The sequence below is a fragment of the Lepidochelys kempii genome, chromosome 5 (assembly GCF_965140285.1).
Source record: "Lepidochelys kempii isolate rLepKem1 chromosome 5, rLepKem1.hap1, whole genome shotgun sequence".
In the NCBI taxonomy this organism is placed as follows: domain Eukaryota; kingdom Metazoa; phylum Chordata; order Testudines; family Cheloniidae; genus Lepidochelys; species Lepidochelys kempii.
In genome coordinates this window covers 62,080,464-62,099,854 of record NC_136384.1, presented here as the reverse complement: position 1 = coordinate 62,099,854, position 19,391 = coordinate 62,080,464, and the positions used below count along the sequence as shown (strand labels likewise).

Below are 19,391 nucleotides of genomic sequence, written 5' to 3'. Positions count from 1 at the left end.
ATCTATTTGTTTTATGTAGTTCAGTGTAAAACTGCTGCAAAATACTAAGATCCATGATTCAATGAATGAAGATTCTGTCTGCAGGTGTAACCAGCATCTGGATGGATGACACTGCAGGACTATTAGCACTGTTATGCTAAATCCAACCAGTTAAGATGAAGAAATACAAGAAATAACCCTGATATAGTTTAATTTGTTTTTTCTTAATTGTTCCTAAAATATTTTTTTCTGTAACATATGTGACATATATCCCAAACATGACAGTGTGATATAAAGGTTGTATCAGCAGCACTCGTGATAACTGCATAACTCACAGTCATCCTGCTGTACCTATGTACACAACCATCCCAAATGCACTCTGATAAAACCTCATATATCATACCTGAAAATATTTCCTATATATAGCACATAGACTCAATATTAATAGAGGCAAGCCATAATGACGCTCTCATTAATTAACTTGTTTAATCAATAAGGATCTTTAGACTCTCTTATTTTTGGTTTTCACAGGTTAATTTATGGCTTTGCTGTCTGAAATAAAGATAGTTATAACAAATTTTTAAATCACATCATCTAAGTGCACCAAGTAAAAGTATATTACAGCTATGTGGTGTTTTACTTCTTAGTAACCTGTTTATTTATGTTGTTTTTATTATAGTGCTTTTTTTAAACTCTCTTGCCTTTTTTCCCCAATCTGTTCTGTTTTCCTTCGTGTTTTGAATTTAATACAGAGAGCTGATGTGCATGAAACTTATTAGTTAGGTATCATTACTGCAATCCTTTTATGTTGCATTACAAAAACAAAGCTCGCTAGCTCCTACATTTTTAATGCATTGTGTAGGGAGGGATTCAAGCACCAGATTCTCATTAAAGTTAATGAGAATTGTACAGAGAAAGCCACGCACAATGCTTTGAAAATGTCGGGAAGGTGTAGGCTCTATTCTAGGAATGATTCAGAGGGCTACAGTCGCTGCAGCTTTTTCCAGCCATTGTAACTATACAATAATATTCCTGCCGGTGATTTTACTGAGGCAAACAACATGTACATCTGATACACTCGTGTGATGCTGGTTTTTTAAGAGAATGTCTTTTAGGAGTCTCTTGGAGAGCAATGTAGACATTAAGACTTGAAAGAACATATTGATTATCCCGCTTGCTTGCTTCCGTAGTGTGTGGAAGAAATCATGCCCAGTCGGTTTGAACAGTTTGGCTGATTTCTGTATTTTGTGTGCACTCAGAGCTCCCGGGGGTTCCACTGGCAGTTTGGGATGAGCAAGGAGTGCAGTACATCTTCCCCCCAGTCTGATCGTTCATGATACAGGTGTAAAATGCATCCATTGGACTTTGTGTAATAAGCTAGTAGGTAACCAAATAATCCCTGTATCTTTGCTAGGTTATTAAGAGCAAACGGAGAAGTAACCATTGAAATTCCCACAAAAGCTTGTGAAGGGCAAGAAAATTCTGTCACATCTCTGGAGCATGTGCAGTTTGAAGCAACAATTGAATATTCCCGCAGAGGTGATCTTCATGTCACCCTCACTTCCCCATCAGGTACAAGAGGCAAACAAATGTGTTCAAAGAAATGATTAGTTTCTGCTGTTGCAGTATAAGACATTGATTTTATTAATCTTTATATAAAAATCACTTAATCTCCCTGTGTTAGAAACAGCTGAATACATTATAGGAAAAGTATATGATTAGGGGACTGGAACACATGAGTTATGAGGAGAGGCTGAGGGAGCTGGGATTGTTTAGCCTGCAGAAGAGAAGAATGAGGGGGGATTTGATAGCTGCTTTCAACTACCTGAAAGGGGGTTCCAAAGAGGATGGCTCTAGACTGTTCTCAATGGTAGCAGATGACAGAACGAGGAGTAATGGTCTCAAGTTGCAGTGGGGGAGGTTTAGATTGGATATTAGGAAAAACTTTTTCACTAAGAGGGTGGTGAAACACTGGAATGCGTTACCTAGGGAGGTGGTAGAATCTCCTTCCTTAGAGGTTTTTAAGGTCAGGCTTGACAAAGCCCTGGCTGGGATGATTTAACTGGGAATTGGTCCTGCTTTGAGCAGGGGGTTGGACTAGATGACCTTCTGGGGTCCCTTCCAACCCTGATATTCTATGGTTCTATGATTCTATGATTCTATGAAAAGTAATTACTTCCAAAAAGGTGCATGCTGGGTGTGGTGCTCAGGGATCTCTCAGTGCTTCAGGTGCTTGCAAAATCTCTGCTTTCTTCTATGTCCAGTTCCAACTGGCTGTGCACAACGGCAGGCACTTCAAAGCACCTTGCCCAGACTCTGTCTGGGAAGCTCAGCCTTAGAGGCCCAGATCCTCATTGCCACTCCTGGAGGAAGCATGTGGTGAAGGCAGGAATTTGGCTGCCTGTGCCCCACTATCTACCTCTGTGTCTTTTAAGTTATTCTTGAAAGCAAAGACCTCAAAATGGTAACTGAAAATGATAACTGAAAGTAGGTTTGCCACCCATCCAGGTTTTCTGAGGATTGTTCCTTTTGTGAGGTAGCTGTCCTGAGAATTCTGTAAGCATGCTCAGTAGATACTGCCAGCTCTCCACTTTTACAGCCTCAGAATCACTCCAGAGTCCCATTTTTTGTACCTCAGAGGTAGCAACCATAAATGAAAATGATATTGCAGGGTTGGAAACAGTGATTGGTTAGTTTTGAGGCATCATTTTCTGATGTCCCTTATTCCAGAGACAAGACTTCCGGGTACAGTGTTCCAGTGCTGAGGGTGTGTAGCCCATTTTGGGGGTTTCTGTAGGCCATCAGCTTGTAGTTTATGCTTTGCAGGGGCCAGACAATGACTCAGTGAGTCAATGGAGCTCTGGGATGGGGGTGAGCAACTGCATCACCTGAATGGAGGCATTATGTTTGTATCAGGCACCTATATATTACAGTGATGGTTGCATTAAAATATATATAAAACAAGTAATCTTAACTTCGCCCTGAAATGACACAGGGTTGGGGGTAGCAATTTAATATGGTCTTTGAGATCAGTGTTATCTAATCTGAGACCACAAACACTAAACTGCATTAATCCTAATCATATACTTATGGCACAGTATCACTGGAAGGCAGAGTTAGGGTTCTTTGGGTTGTGCATTTGCACCCTTAACTCGTTTGGATTTCTTTCAAGTATAACCTTAACTCTGAATTTCCTGGGTTTACAATGTCTGTTTTTATTGCAACATCCCTGAAACATATTTTACTCTAAATTACTGAGCCATACTCTCAGCATTGACTCCATCTTAGTTTAGTTTTTGTCTGGGAATAGATAGATAGAAACTAGGGAAATACAACCTACATGGAGCTACTATAAGGTGGATGCATAACAAGTTGAAAAAACGTTCCCAGAGAATAGTTATCAGTGTTTCATAGTCAACCTGGAAGGGCATATCAAGTGGGGTCCTGTGGGAATCTGTTCTGGGTCTGGTTTTGTTCTATATCTTCATCAATGATTTAGATAAATGGCATAGAGAGTACACTTATAAAGTTTTTAGAAGATACCAAGCTGGGCAGGGTTGCAAGTACTTTGGAGGATGGGATTAAAATCCAAAATGATCTGGACAAACTGGAGAAATGGTCTGAAATAAATAGGGTGAAATTCAGTAAGGACAAATGCAAAATACTCCACTTAGGAAGGAACAATCAGTTGCACACATACAAAATGGGAAATGACTGCCTAGGAAGGAGTACTGCAGAAAGAGATCTCGGGGTCATACTGGATCACAAGCTAAATATGAGTCAACAGTGTAACACTGTTGCAAAAAAAGCAAACATCATTCTGGGATGTATTAGCAGGAGTGTTAGAAGCAAGACGCAAGTAGTAGCTTTTACTCAGGCCAATACTATAGTGAAAATGCCTTTCCCCCTGTTACAGCTCGTCACCATGGTGTTACAATGTAACCCGGGCCTGACCTATACATAAAATTTAGGTCCACATAGCTACTTTGCTCAAGGATATGAAAAAAACCACCTTCTGTATGACATAGCTACAGTCTACACTAACCTAACCCCGGTGCAGATTCAGCTAGGTTGATGGAAGAGTGCTTCCGTTCAACCTAGCTACCATCGATCAGGGAAGTGGTGTTCCTACAGCAATAGAAAAACCCCTTCCATCACTGTAGACTCTGCCTGCGCTATGGGTTACACCAGCATCGCTACGGCAACATAGCTGTGCCACTAATGTCCCCATACTGTAGACTTGGCCTGAGTATGAGGCTGGTCTACACTTAAAAGTTGGGTCAGCAGAGCTACAGTGCTCAGGATTGTGAAAAATTCATACCGCCAACGTAACTCCTGGGCTAGACATGGCTAGGGCAACAAAAGAATTATTCTGTCAACCTAGCTGCTGCCATTTGGAAAGGTGGACAAACTACAGTGATGAAAACCCCCTTCTGTTTTTGTAGGAGGTGCCTGCACTTCAGCACTACAGAAGTATGGCTGCAGTACCACAGCTGTACTGCTGTCGTGCCATTAGTGTAGACATGGCCTAAGAGACGCCCCACACTCACTGAAAACACAGTGATAAATTTTGCTCTCATTTACGCCCATGCAAACTTTGTGAGCAGAATTTGACCCACAGAGGTTAAAGTGGGGAAAGCTTTCCCCAGTTCTGTTTTTTATTACTGAATGACATCATAAGGTAGGTTTCAGAGTAACAGCCGTGTTTGTCTGTATTCGCAAAAAGAAAAGGAGTACTTGTGGCACCTTAGAGACTAACCAATTTATTTGAGCATGAGCTTTTGTGAGCTACAGCTCACTTCATGCATCCGATGAAGTGAGCTGTAGCTCACGAAAGCTCATGCTCAAATAAATTGGTTAGTCTCTAAGGTGCCACAAGTACTCCTTTTCTTTTTGCATCATAAGGTAGGAAAGCATGACAGGCCCTTCCTAATTCCTACAAGCTCTTCCCTTGTGGGTGTATGTTCCTGTCTGTTAGGCTGTGAGATCCTTGCTGGTGTGATTCTGATACTTCATTATATCTCCTGGATTAACTGCAACCCTCTGTAGTAAATACTACTTTGAAAGGGGTTTAACAGCTAATGTCCAGAAGTAACATTGTCCCATCCCATAATCAAACCAAAAGTAAGTGTAACTGCTCCAGGTGATAGTAGAGTGCAATTGGCAGTTTGATAGTATGAAAGATAAGAGAGCCTTGGATCAACAGTCAAATGGTCTATTCAGTCTTAAAGCAAGCATGGGTATTATTTAACGAGGTGGGCAGTTCTTGATGATAGGCAAAAATCTCTACAAGGTGATGAATGGAGAGGAGATACGAGGGGAGGATTTACAGGAGCTGTAGTTCAACAAAGTCCATGGATCCTCACTAACTCCATTAATGTTTCTTTGTTGCACTAACACAGGAACCAACACTGTCTTACTGGCTGAAAGAGAGAGAGATAAGTCTCCCAATGGTTTTAAAAACTGGGACTTCATGTCTGTTCACACATGGGGAGAGAATCCAAAAGGCACTTGGACTTTGAGAATTACTGATGTGGTAAGTATGCGTGCGTGCTAATTAGCCAAGTATATGAGTTGGGGACATAGACCAGTGGATCACTAACATCATCCAGTACGGAGAACAGCTGGAGTTAGTTCAGTGAAAAGCTAATTTATTTAAAAACAAAACAAAACATGCACTTGGATAAAAGTGGAAAAGGACAGGCTAAACAGGTAGAAACTCAAAAGATTGGGCCAAATTCAGCTGTGTAAAACCAGGATAACTTCATGGAAGTTTCAGAGTAGCAGCCGTGTTAGTGTGTATTCGCAAAAAGAAAAGGAGTACTTGTGGCACCTTAGAGACTAACACATTTATTTGAGCATAAGCTTTCATGAGCTACAGCTCACTTCATCGGATGCATTCAGTGGAAAATACAGTGGGGAGATTTATATACACTGAGAACATGAAACAGTGGGTGTTACCATACACACTGTAACGAGAGTGATCACTTAAGGTGAGCTATTACCATCAGGAGAGCGGGGGGGAAAAAACCTTTTGTAGTGATAATCAAGGTGGGCCATTTCCAGCAGTTGACAAGAACGTCTGAGAAACAGTGGGGGATGGGGAATGGAATAAACATGGGGAAATAGTTTTACTTTGTGTAATGACCCATCCACTCCCAGTCTCTATTCAAGCCTAAGATAATAGTATCCAGTTTGCAAATTAATTCCAATTCAACAGTCTCTCGTTGGAGTCTGTTTTTGAAGTTTTTTTGTTAGAGGATGGCAACTTTTAGGTCTGTAATCAAGTGACCAAAGAGATTGAAGTGTTCTCCAACTGGTTTTTGAATGTTATAATTCTTGACGTCTGATTTGTGTCCATTTATTCTTTTACGTAGAGACTCTCCGGTTTCACCAATGTACATGGCAGAGGGGCATTGCTGGCACATGATGGCATATATCACTTTGGTAGATGTGCAGGTGAACGAGCCTCTGATAGTACGGCTGATGTGATTAGGCCCTATGATGGTGTCCCCTGAATAGATATGTGGACACAGTTGTCAACGGGCTTTGTTGCAAGGATAGGTTCCTGGGTTAGTGGTTCTGTTGTGTGGTGTGTGGTTGCTGGTGAGTATTTGCTTCAGGTTGGGGGGCTGTCTGTAAGCAAGGACTGGCCTGTCTCCCAAGATCTGTGACAGTGATGGGTCGTCCTTCAGGATAGGTTGTAGATCCTTGATGATGCGGTGGTGAGGTTTTAGTTGGAGGCTGAAGGTGATGGCTAGTGGCATTCTGTTATTTTCTTTGTTGGGCCTGTCCTGTAGTAGGTGACTTCTGGGTACTCTTCTGGCTCTGTCAATCTGTTTCTTCACTTCAGCAGGTGGGTATTGTAGTTGTAAGAATGCTTGATAGAGATCTTGCAGGTGTTTGTCTCTGTCTGAGGGGTTGGAGCAAATGCGGTTGTATCGTAGAGCTTGGCAGTAGATAATGGATCGTGTGGTGTGGTCTGGATGAAAGCTGGAGGCATGTAGGTAGGAATAGCGGTCAGTAGGTTTCCGGTATAGGGTGGTGTTTATGTGACCATCGCTTATTAGCACCGTAGTGTCCAGGAAGTGGATCTCTTGTGTGGACTGGACCAGGCTGAGGTTGATGGTGGGATGGAAATTGTTGAAATCATGGTGGAATTCCTCAAGGGCTTCTGTTCAATGGGTCCAGATGATGAAGATGTCATCAATGTAGCGCAAGTAGAGTAGGGGTATTTGGGGACGAGAGCTGAGGAAGCGTTGTTCTAAATCAGCCATAAAAATGTTGGCATACTGTGGGGCCATGCGGGTACCCATAGCAGTGCCGCTGATTTGAAGGTATACATTGTTCCCAAATGTGAAATAGTTATGGGTGAGGACAAAGTCACAAAGTTCAGCCACCAGGTTTGCCGTGACATTATCCGGGATACTGTTCCTGACAGCTTGTAGTCCATCTTTGTGTGGAATGTTGGTGTAGAGGGCTTCGACATCCATAGTGGCCAGGATGGTGTTATCAGGAAGATCACCGATGGATTGTAGTTTCCTCAGGAAGTCAGTGGTGTCTCGAAGAAAGCTGGGAGTGCTGGTAGTGTAGGGCCTGAGGAGGGAGTCTACATAGCCAGACAATCCTGCTGTCAGGGTGCCGATGCCTGAGATGATGGGGCGTCCAGGATTTCCAGGTTTATGGATCTTGGTAGCAGATAGAATACCCCAGGTCGGGATTCCAGGGGTGTGTTTGTGCGGATTTGTTCTTGTGCTTTTTCAGGGAGTTTCTTGAGCAAATGGTGTAGTTTCTTTTGGTAACCCTCAGTGGGATCAGCCCCCAACTAAAACCTCTCCAACGCATCATCAAGGATCTACAACCTATCCTGAAGGACGACCCATCACTCTCACAGATCTTGGGAGACAGGCCAGTCCTTGCTTACAGACAGCCCCCCAACCTGTAGCAAATACTCACCAGCAACCACACACCACACAACAGAACCACTAACCCAGGAACCTATCCTTGCAACAAAGCCTGTTGACAACTGTGTCCACATATCTATTCAGGGGACACCATCATAGGGCCTAATCACATCAGCCGTACTATCAGAGGCTCGTTCACCTGCACATCTACCAAAGTGATATATGCCATCATGTGCCAGCAATGCCCCTCTGCCATGTACATTGGTGAAACCGGAGAGTCTCTACGTAAAAGAATAAATGGACACAAATCAGACGTCAAGAATTATAACATTCAAAAACCAGTCGGAGAACACTTCAATCTCTTTGGTCACGCGATTACAGACATGAAAATTGCCATCCTCCTACAAAAAAACTTCAAAACCAGACTCGAACAAGAGACTGTTGAATTGGAATTAATTTGCAAACTGGATACAATTATCTTAGGCTTGAATAGAGACTGGGAGTGGATGGGTCATTACACAAAGTAAAACTATTTCCCCATGTTTATTCCATTCCCCATCCCCCACTGTTTCTCAGACGTTCTTGTCAACTGCTGGAAATGGCCCACCTTGATTATCACTACAAAAGGTTTTTTCCCCCCCGCTCTCCTGATGGTAATAGCTCACCTTAAGTGATCACTCTCGTTACAGTGTGTATGGTAACACCCACTGTTTCATGTTCTCAGTGTATATAAATCTCCCCACTGTATTTTCCACTGAATGCATCCGATGAAGTGAGCTGTAGCTCACGAAAGCTTATGTTCAAATAAATGTGTTAGTCTCTAAGGTGCCACAAGTACTCCTTTTCTTCATGGAAGTGCAACTATCAGCAGAATTTAGATTTTAATAATTTATCATGCTGTATATACTCCTCATATGGCTGAAGAATAAACATTTAATGCAATTTTTATGTGATTTTGGAGTGGAATGTGTAGTGGCTTATTTGCAAATTTGTTTCCTGGGGAGTAAAGCACAAGGAGAGGTCTAGTCTCTTCTTGGTACATGTGCATAATTTTCATAGACTCAAAAGCTTGTGAGTCTATTAATTCCTGTTGACCTCAGAGAACAATTCTAATGTATATCTTCCCCTATATTGATTCTCAAAGTAATGAATGATCCACAAGGATTATAGCTAAGAAATCTAGAGATATATAATACATGTTTACTAAACCATGTGGGAATATAGATTACAACAGTGAGAGGTTTGAGGAGAAAGCTGCTTGGTAGATGACTGAGAAATCATTCTCTTCAAAGGGAGAGCAATCAATCCAAGCTCACTCATCTATCGAGAATTGCACTGAAGTAGTTTGGTAATAAGCTTGTCACTAAGGGCAGATCCTATCAGGTGCTGAGTGCCTCCTATGAGACATATGAGTATCCAACCACTTTGGTCTCTATGGTCTCTATAGAAATCAGTGGGAATTGAAGGTGCTCAGCACCTTTCAGGATCTATCCTTTACACCTTAGTCCTGGAAAAGGAACACTGATTCTGTTTTTCTCCGTGGGACATCTTTAATTGGAGGATCACCATGTAGGGAAATAAATGGTGTATTGTGGAATGAGAGGAACTTGTAAGTAGCAGGGTAATGCCAAGCACATAGCAGGTGAAGAAGGCAGCAGAAACAAACATTATTCTACACCGGGAGTAGTGTTAATACTATGTGTAGGACTTGTAGGATTGTCAGATAATCCCATGGTTAGAGGTGCCCTAATCAATAGCTCATTGTAACAAGGCGTAACATTTCTTGGAATGTATATAAGAAGAGCATTTTGTTTTTAGTTAGATGGATAGTCATGTTCCATCTTCAAATACGAGGTACCTGAACTCTCATACAAACCCCGCTTTCCCCTCCCTGAAAAACATTTCTTCAGCTTCTGGCACTCTTTGTTATTCCAGAAACAGTTTCTCACACTACTGAAGCATACTTGTAATTATAGCTACCCAATGAGATCCTCACTTAGATTTACTGCTAATTTTAAATAGTGTTCGTTGCCTTTAAATCTCAAGGCTAGTAAGGTAGGGTTTTATTAGAATGGATGGATCTTCAGCAGCTGTCTTAGTTCAGGTAGACAGTTGAGCAAGAACTCCAAAGATGATGTTTGTTGAAAACATTTTCCAGAGAATTCCATACTTGACTTTTCCCTTATCAGATTTTAAAATTACTGTATTACATAGTCCCGGTCCCAAAACCTATTGCTTGCAGTAGTGAGCAGTGTTACTACTGTACAACATTATTGAAAATCACAGTGCAGAAATCACTGTCCAGTGACTCAGAACAAGTACTAACATTATGAAATATCTGGTTTAGTAATTTTTGACATTCTGTACTATATTTCCACCTGTAATGACTAAACTAATGATAATGGTACATATTAAAAACATACGTGTACTTTTGGCATATTTGGGATAGTTTAGAATCACTGGACTCATTCTTACCTTCCACTATGCATCATACATTATGTATCATATTGACGGTATCTTTCAGTGCTTGTAAATCAGCATCTAAATTTACATTTAAAAAGTACTATAAACCATTTGTGTGACTCCTGTCTTTGTTGACATCTGCTGTCCTCTCTCTTCTTCTCTCTCATTCCCTGAGTCTATGCTAATACAATACTCATGCTTGTCTTTTAGTCTAGGAGAATGCAGAATGAAGGGAGAATTGTGAATTGGAAATTGATTTTGCATGGCACTTCTACTCAACCTGAACACATGAAGCAGCCTCGTGTATACACATCCTACAATGCAGTGCAAAATGACAGAAGAGGAGTGGAGAAGATGGCAGACTTTGTAGAGGTATCAGTCACTTTGTGGTGTTTCCTACATATTTTACTTTTAATTCTTAAAACAATTTAGAAAAATGGTGGTTTGCTTTTATGAATGTGCCTATCTCTCTATTCATTTCACCCAGCCCTTGTTCTTTTGTGAGCTGAGTATTGTGATGTGATATGTACCAACAATGGACTGTTTAATTTATCTTGTGGTTTGATATGACATGATATGAGAGACCTCGTGATCATTTTATGTTATCAGTTCTCAAAATGAACTATCCACTCAGTCTGTAAAGAAGGTGAATAGTGGCGGGGGGGGGAACAATCAAGCTGCATTTTAGGGTCTAATCACTTATAATGATTCCAGTGGGAGTAGGATCAGGCCCTAAAAGAGCATGCCAGCTCTGATACCTGCTGTGAGTTTTGGAATGAAGCACACTACAAATGGTTCTATATAGTTTAGGGAATCTCTGATCCCGAATGTTTTTCTGGTAACTAGAGCTGTTGCCTTTGTTTCCTTTTTCTCCTCTTTCTTTGCTTGGAGGTGAACTGCTAATTATTTTTGAAAAATAATGTTTCAAGCCTCTGTGTCTGGGAGTTGGTGCCAGATAGTATGATTATACTGCTTTGCACTTTTACAATACCTGCTTATCTGAAAGTTTTTCATAGCATTCACAGGCATTAACAACATAGTCTCACATCAGCCCTAATAAGTAGGTAGGTATATCATTAGGATATATTTAGATATCAATTCATCAGCCACTGAAGTAGTTGTGTGCACAGCAACAGTCCACAACAGTGTATAACAGGAAGAGAAGTAAAACTGTAGTCAGCTGACACTGCAGGGGGAATGGTGGGCAGAATGTATCTGGACATCATTTTCATGTCTCATCTGAAACAGCACCCCCAGCAGAAATGTATTCATTATTTTGGCGTATTGGTATAGTCCTGTTTGAGAGGTGAAAATGCCACCTACTAAGTCACCACTTCATGCACCACCTCCTAAGAGATGTTCTTTCCAAGTTCGTACCCAATCCAATTATATTTACCTTTTAAGATCTGCAGGGATCACTATATAATGTAGGATGGTAGCTAGATACACAGAATGGGTAACTGGCTAGTAGAGTCCAAATTAACACTTTTGTGATCTGTTACTTATTTGGGATATTAAACATTTTGCACGAGATATTTGCAATCCTTTTCCTGGTGCCAATGGTTCCTAAATGATCAATATAGCATTTATTCAAACACACAAATCCCTATTAATAACAAGACCTACTTCAGTCAGCGTTTCATTGATACCTAATACTTTTGATACTGTTCTGTATTTTAGGATCCTACCACACAAGAGAACCTGAGTGCAAAACCCAAGGTCACCGAAGGTACCAGCAGCAGCACTGATAAAATGGGAGACAAAATCCTGTCAGAGGCAATGCTTCGTCTATTGCAAAGTGCTTTTAGCCGGCACATGGCCCAGAATCGAGCACCAAAGAAGACTCCAAATGAAAAGTTAAATATTCCATATGAACATTTCTATCAAGCCCTTGAAAAATTAAACAAACCCTCCCAGTTAAAAGACTCTGAGGACACTCTGTACAGTGACTACATTGACCTTTTTTACAATGCCAAACCATACAAACATAGAGATGATAGACTGCTGCAAGCCTTGGTTGATATTCTGAATGAAGACAACTAAAATGTAGGGTATGGCACTGAGTTGGAAATATTCATGCTCCCCACCCCCACTGCCCTTTTCTGAAGTATATTCTACACTTTACTCATGTGATTACTACTTTGATTGCTTCATACTTAACCAGGATGTGAAGCAGGGTGGGAAACAGATAGGAAGTGTAATTTGTTCGTGGCGAGGCACTAAGCTGAAGGGTATAAGTGATCGCTCTATTACAGGGGTTCTCAAACTTCACTGCACCACAACCCCCTTCTAACAACAAAAATCACTACATGACCCAAGCCTTAGCCCATCCGAGCCCCACTGCCCCGGGCGGGTGGGGGGTGGGGAAAGCCAAAGCCCGAGCCCCACTGCCCCAGATGGGGGGCACGGGCAAAGCCCAAGGACTTCAGCCCCAGGCAGGTAGCCTATAACCTAAGCCCCACCACCCAGGGCTGAAGCCCTCAGGCTTCGACTTCAGCCCCTGGTTCCAGCAAGTCTAACGCCAGGCCTGGTGACCCCATTAAAATGGGGTCCCGACCCACAGTTTGAGAACCACTGCTCTATTCAAATCTTGTCTTCATTATCACCAAAAGAGGTAGTTTCTTCCTTCTGGCATGAAATGCAACTATATTCCTCTGAAAACACTACAGCTCCACTTCAAACCCTTTTTCCTTTCCCTGTTGTTTTCCACTTGATTCCTTTAGCAGGCCGTGGTTTTGAATAGGACTGCCAGTGCTACGTGAACTGCCAAGGAATGGGGGAATATCATCTTCTCTTGTAGTGAGCATATCAGTTCTTCTTATACCTGGTATTCTCATAAGACTTAATGCTGGCTGCAAATTCTGTCTCAGTGCAAATTCTAGAGCAGAGAGGAAGCTTGCAATGGGTTTGAGCTTTGCAGATAGTTATAAATCAAGAGAATTCAGGAGTTTAACTATTCCTTATGATCCATGGCTGGAAGAAAGTATTGGACTTGATTCTTATGACACACCAGGGAGTTACTCCTGATTTACACTAATCCAGAGTCACACTGGTGTAAAAGAGCTTGGCATCAGTAACTACAGTGTTGGAAATATTGCACAAAAGCCTGTGACCAGCTTGTCTTCTCCCTAATCTCACTGTGGCCTAGGGAAAGGACTTCTATCCACAGAGAACAGGGCAAGACTGGATGTGGGCATGCCAATGGCTGATTGCAACATTTCTTAAATCTTTCGGAGAGGTGAGGGGCAAATGGAGAGAGAGAGGAAAACAAGATAGGAAGAAATCGTATGGGCCTGAAAAAGGAAGGAAAGAATAGGTAAGAGGGGAAAAAAGGATGAAATGGAATGTGAGTAAAGAGGAGGCAGCAGTCAAAGACAAGGAAGAGAAAAATGAAAGGTCAGAAGTCAGAAAAGAAAAGAGAGGAGGGAGAGAGAGATGGAGGGAAGTCCCTCAGAATGGTTCCAGCAGCTCTTGTCAAATAAAGTGCTGCATCCAGAAGATCTGATTCAAACTGGGAGGACTGGCTGAGTGGAGTGGTCAGATCACCTTATCTAATGTAGGAAGACATAATCTGGGACAAAATGGCTGAGGGATGGTGGATGTCAGAGTAGCAATGTTTCATACATTTATTTTAATTGAAATCAAAATGGGTACAGGGGTGCTGGAGCTAGGGGTATGGAGTGGCTTCCATCATATACAGAGTTTACAGTTTTGTTCAGTGGCTTTCAGCACCCCCACTATACAAATTGTTCCAGTGTCCCGGATGGGTATATGATTTGTTACTCATAGGGTCAAAAAATAGCACACAGCTGAATATCCTGCTAAAAAATTGAGGGAACCCTGGGCAGGGGAATACAAAGTCTCTAAATGAAATGGAAAATGCAGTGTTTCTCTACAATGCCAAAGATACCTGAATAGATATTGACTAGATTTTACATCATCTATCTATCTATCTATCTATAGTTTCCAAACAGCTTTTAGAAATACTTGTCACTGTTTCAGTATCTCCATTTCATAAATGATGCTGGTATCTCTCAAACTAGGAGCTTAACATTTTGCTAATACTTCATCAAATTGGACACAGACTTTCAAAGCTGTTGTGAAATTCTGTTATTTAAAACAAAACCTGGTTACTCTCATAGTAACGACTGTTAAATTAACCAATAAAAAATAGCAGGATTTCTTTTATAACAACTTTGAAAATCTCTGATTTCTCATTCATTCCAGTAGTAGTATACATTTCTAGGGCCTAATTCTGCATGAAGCCAGCTTTACACTAATGCAACTCAATTGATGTAAGGAATTTCTCCTGATTTACACCAGCATGAGTGAAAGGAGAATCATATTCTACCCACTTCTCAAGGTTGTGACTTCCTGTTTGATTTGTCTCTTGTTACTAAATCTCCTCTTCTCTCTGTGCTAATTTGTAACATTTTCTTTAGCATGGAAAGCAGTCAAAATATTGAAATGGTCCAAACCAAAAAGCATTCTCATGATGTTCCTTAATTCTACTAGCATTTAGAGAGACAGGCAGTTCAGAGACGACTGGCCTTGACTAATTTGAGAGGTAGCACTGGGCAGGAGGAAGTGCAGGACAATTTCCACTCACATTTTAATTTTCAGAACTGGGAGCTACCCTGTCAAGAACACAACACTGTTAGGATGTGTGTACAGCTGAATGAATAACTGATTTTCTGATGCACTGGCAATTCCAAAAATGTTTTAATTTTATTTTCCGGTTGGCCTCAAACCAAAATCTTTCAAAAATTCATTAAATCCAAAAGTGAAAAAATGGTTTTGGGTCAGACATTTTGTTTGACTCAAAAGGAAATGTTTCATTTCAATTTCAAGTAGTTTTGTTTTTTAAAAAAAAGTGAAGGAAATTTCAAATCAAAAAGGCGCTTCAAATCGAAAATCAAAATGTTTCATTTAAAAAATGTCCAAATGACATTTTCAGACATTTTCTTTTTTTATATATGAACAGTTAAGATAAAATGGACACAAATTTGCTAAATGTTTTGGTGTCACCAAATCTGCATTTTTTGCCAGACAAAATTTCAGGTGCAAAATTTCACCTAGCTCTTGTTGTATCAGTCCAGCTCTATTATTGTGTCAAGATTTTTAGAGGCTGCTTTCTTCAATGAACATCAGTAACCACTAGTCCTCGCTGTCAGTGAAAATGATTACTGCTTACCTTTGGTAGCAGCAGCAGCAACAATGGCCAGTCCGTGAATGCAGTGCTCGTGTTAACCATGTGGAATAGACATGACTCTTCCTTTGTTTAAGTCCAGTCCTCATGCTGTAGCCAAAGTTTCATCAGAGACCAGCTTTAAAACTAACCTGCTGAAAATCTGTCTCTTGAATCTTTCCAACCCAGAGTATATTGTACAGACGTAAATTATTTTTGTTAGTCTTTTCTTGGTGCCTGTGTAGGTTTTGTGAAAATGTAAAAGGAAAAAAAAAGACTAAAATGTTTTCTCTCAGAATTTTAAATTATATTTTCTTTACAGGTATTTATAATATATCAAAGCTTTTATCAAACAGACAGAATTTTAAAAGGCATAATAAAATATATTAAAGCACCAGATTTTTCTTGAGAAAGAGACAATTTCATCCAATAAAGTATTTTTAAAAGGCATGTTCCAATTACAGCTGCAACATGTATGTGATGTGATGTTAAAATTACATTTGTCTAATAATAGCATAATACAGTATGTTAGCAGAGCCCAGAGTGTGTGGTCTTAACATTTTTGAAGAAAAGACAAAGGCAGGTTATGGATTCGTTTGGTTGGGAAATATGAAATGTAATTAGAGTTACAAAGGATGAGTGGCCTCATCCCTGAGAGAGGGGCAGCAGGAGAGAGAAGATAATATATATTTTGTTATATACAGAGAGTTTACAAAGGATTTCTCTGGCAATGCACAAGATGATATTGTGGGCCTGATCTTTCACCATTCAAGGGAAAGAGAGTTTTGCCATTGACTTCAGTGACAGCAGATCAGTCCCTGTGGGTCTGAAATATAAAAGCATTCTGTCTGCCTGTGATCACTAACAGAAGCTTGTGTGTCACATGTACCAGCTTTATAATGAAGTGACACACGAGCATAGAGATCTTGATTTTTCCACTCCCTTGCATCAGAATAGCAACATTTAACATCTGTTTTGCAAAGGTGGTAAAGAACAACCCCAGGTACCAGGCAAGGGAGCATCAGGCCCTTATACAGTCTCACAGTAAATTGTCCATGGACAATTTTCTTTGAAAAGGGGAACTCTTGGCTGGTGTAAGTCTGATGGAGATTTAGGGTCATGGCAAGGAAGGGCAGGGCAGGGGAGCCAGGGGCTGGACAGGGACATGGTGGAGGGCAATTCTGCTATATCAATCCTCCACTGACATACAGCTCATTAGGAACCATTGACTAGTTATTCAATTTAGAGCACACCGTAGGCTGTTCTTATGTTAGCACCAAACCAGCTCAGGGTCAGGAAGATGTAACTGGCTCCATAAAGTGTCCCCCATCCATTCACTACTGCACCAGTAGTTCTCGTGCACAGGGGAAAATTGAGCCTTTAAATGTTAGCGTTCTAAATTTAAGCTAGGTGGAAAGGCTTAAAGTTCTACTATGTGTTGCCTTATATACAGCTGGTAGGCTTACAGAAATGATATTCGAGTGTTCGTTTCTGTGTGACTAGGAATAGAAGGAGGCAGCTGGTGAATCATTACAACTCATAGATTTCTGTTGGAACAGCAAACTAAAATCTCCCAGTGCCATTTTTCTAACATTACAGACTTTAGGAAGCAATAGGCTCCTAACCAGTAGGCTCCTAAAGTCTGCAGTGTTCAGCTTTGAAAATAAATTTAAATGAAAACATTTTAGGAAAACCTTTTCCAATCATTTCAGAAGCATTATTATGATTGGGGGAGTCTAAATCAACTAAGTCCTTACCTTACCATACCTTACCTTACCTACAACATACTTGCATAGTTAAAACCTTGCTAGACAATCAGATGTGTCCTTTTATAATGCCCATTTTATCCTGAGACCTGTGGATATATCCAGCCTCATGAAATGAGAACTCACCAGCTACTCATTCAAATAAATGGCATTCTGGAGAGCTCCAACCATGGAGAATGTATATTTTCCCTTGAATCAACTCAACCATTAATGGTTCAGTTCACAGATTGAAAAGACTCAAGCTTCCATCCCATTAGGCATAAATATAAATTATTTAAGCAAACACTTTGCGAGCCTAATGACAGGCACTTATTAAAAATATCATTTTGTTGTATTGTCACAATTTATGAGAAAATGTGAAACAATAAAGGATGGAAGTTTTGCTTCAAACTCAACGAATACCAAATGTAAAAATGTAAGCCAAGCACTGTCAAGTTCCATTAATATAACAGAGGAAAATAGAAAGATGGTGTATAAAGGAATAGATAGTTATCAGGAAAATAGCTCTTAATGGTTATACTATTCCAGCTATTTAGATCTCTATGACCGCATGTAGCAGAGAGTAAATCTTTTTCCTGTTGTGACATTCTTTACCAAGAATAAATGGATTTGCTGTTATTTCATGTTGTAACATTTTATTTAACTATGCATGTATGTTATCAGTCAGTGCTCCAACTCATTAGTATGCAATATAATGCCGTGCCATGTGTTCTGATAAGGAGATGCACTTAGAACTAAAGGCCTGCAGTTTTGCTTATGGTGATTTGCAAAGTGCCCCTGTGAAATAAAACAATAAAGGTTAGACTAAAAATCAAGCCATATGTCAACTCCATTAAATGTAGTGAATTAGTGCAGTAGTCCTACATTTTAAGACCAAGTAGGCCACAGTGCATGGCACTGCAAACATCCAGGAAGCAAAGGGCATGGCCAATCAATAGCTCAGTCAAATATCCTGTGGCTCATAGTTATAAACAAAAACGTTAAAAACAGATTTTTAAAAAGCTGTAGCTATTAATTTATCTCTATTATTTAATAGTATTTTAGTTATTTGGCTTTTAGACTGATACGGCATGCCTGAAAGATGTTTTTCAAAAATACTTAAAGATGTAAAAAAAAGACTCTCAGTTAAAAATGTGTTTGTCATGGGCAGAGTGGGCCCTGACTCCTATTAAAGGGGCCAGTCACCCTGTGACAATATTTAACCATTAACTTCCATCAGCTCCTCTCAGGCAATTGCAGTTGATCAGTCATAAAGAAGATGCCATTAGAAGCAAGCTTAAATACATAATTATATGATCTTAAAGATCATTCACACTGATGGCAGAGCATGGCATTATTTAGAAAGAACAGGAATGGCAGAGGATCATACAGAAGGAGCAACAGTGTGATAAAGGCTGATTTCTAAGCTGCATTTTGTTTCCTTGCTTTTCTTGATCTTGTGTCAGGCCTTAATAGTAACAATCTGTGGACACTTGGGCTTTTTGGGTTTTTTTGAACTGTTAATGTGATAAATAGCTGATTTACATACTGCTATATATCTGCCCTGGTAGAAAATTGACCCTTATTCATAACAAACTATTGATATTTCAAAATTAGTAGTCAACTGTTTGGGAGCCTTTAGGACGGAGAGAGTTAAATTGTTTTTAAAAGAAATATTTGAGTGACAAGAGCTATGTATTTCGTTAGGTACAGTAAATGCTTGATCTTGGATCTTTCATGAAGACACTACAGTGAAAATTTTTCCAAAGTATCCACTGATTTTGGATTGTTCAAGTTTTGGGAGCCCAATTTCAGACACCTGGGGTCTGATTTGCAGTGAGGCTGAGCATCCATAACTCCAGCTGAAGTCAATGGGAACTATTGGTGTTTAGCATCTCTGAAAATCAGGCTCAAGCTGTATCCGGTTGAGCATGCACCCCAGAATGGAGACACTCCAAATCAGTGGCTAATTCTTAAAAAATTTGGCCTACGTATAGTAACTGGGTCAAAGGCTGCACTCTCAGAGGGTGTGATGGGGTGTTTACACCCCAGTTGCCTAGAAGGGGTTAATGCAGAGTGAGAAATGGTTTAATAAACCCAACAAGCCACAGT

At 40.4% G+C, this 19,391-nt stretch overlaps 1 protein-coding gene across 1 annotated transcript in view; it reads left to right on the top strand.

Moving 5' to 3' along the window:
• PCSK1 (proprotein convertase subtilisin/kexin type 1) overlaps window positions 1-18,672 on the top strand; it is a 41,660-nt gene extending 22,988 nt beyond the window's left edge. The window contains exons 11-14 of the mRNA XM_073344550.2: window positions 1,394-1,551; window positions 5,382-5,515; window positions 10,557-10,718; window positions 12,027-18,672. Of these exons, the coding sequence (XP_073200651.1) occupies window positions 1,394-1,551; window positions 5,382-5,515; window positions 10,557-10,718; window positions 12,027-12,389 (817 nt within the window). The 3' untranslated portion in view covers window positions 12,390-18,672. The remainder of the gene's footprint in view (window positions 1-1,393; window positions 1,552-5,381; window positions 5,516-10,556; window positions 10,719-12,026) is intronic.
• The last annotated feature ends 719 nt before the right edge of the window (window positions 18,673-19,391 follow it).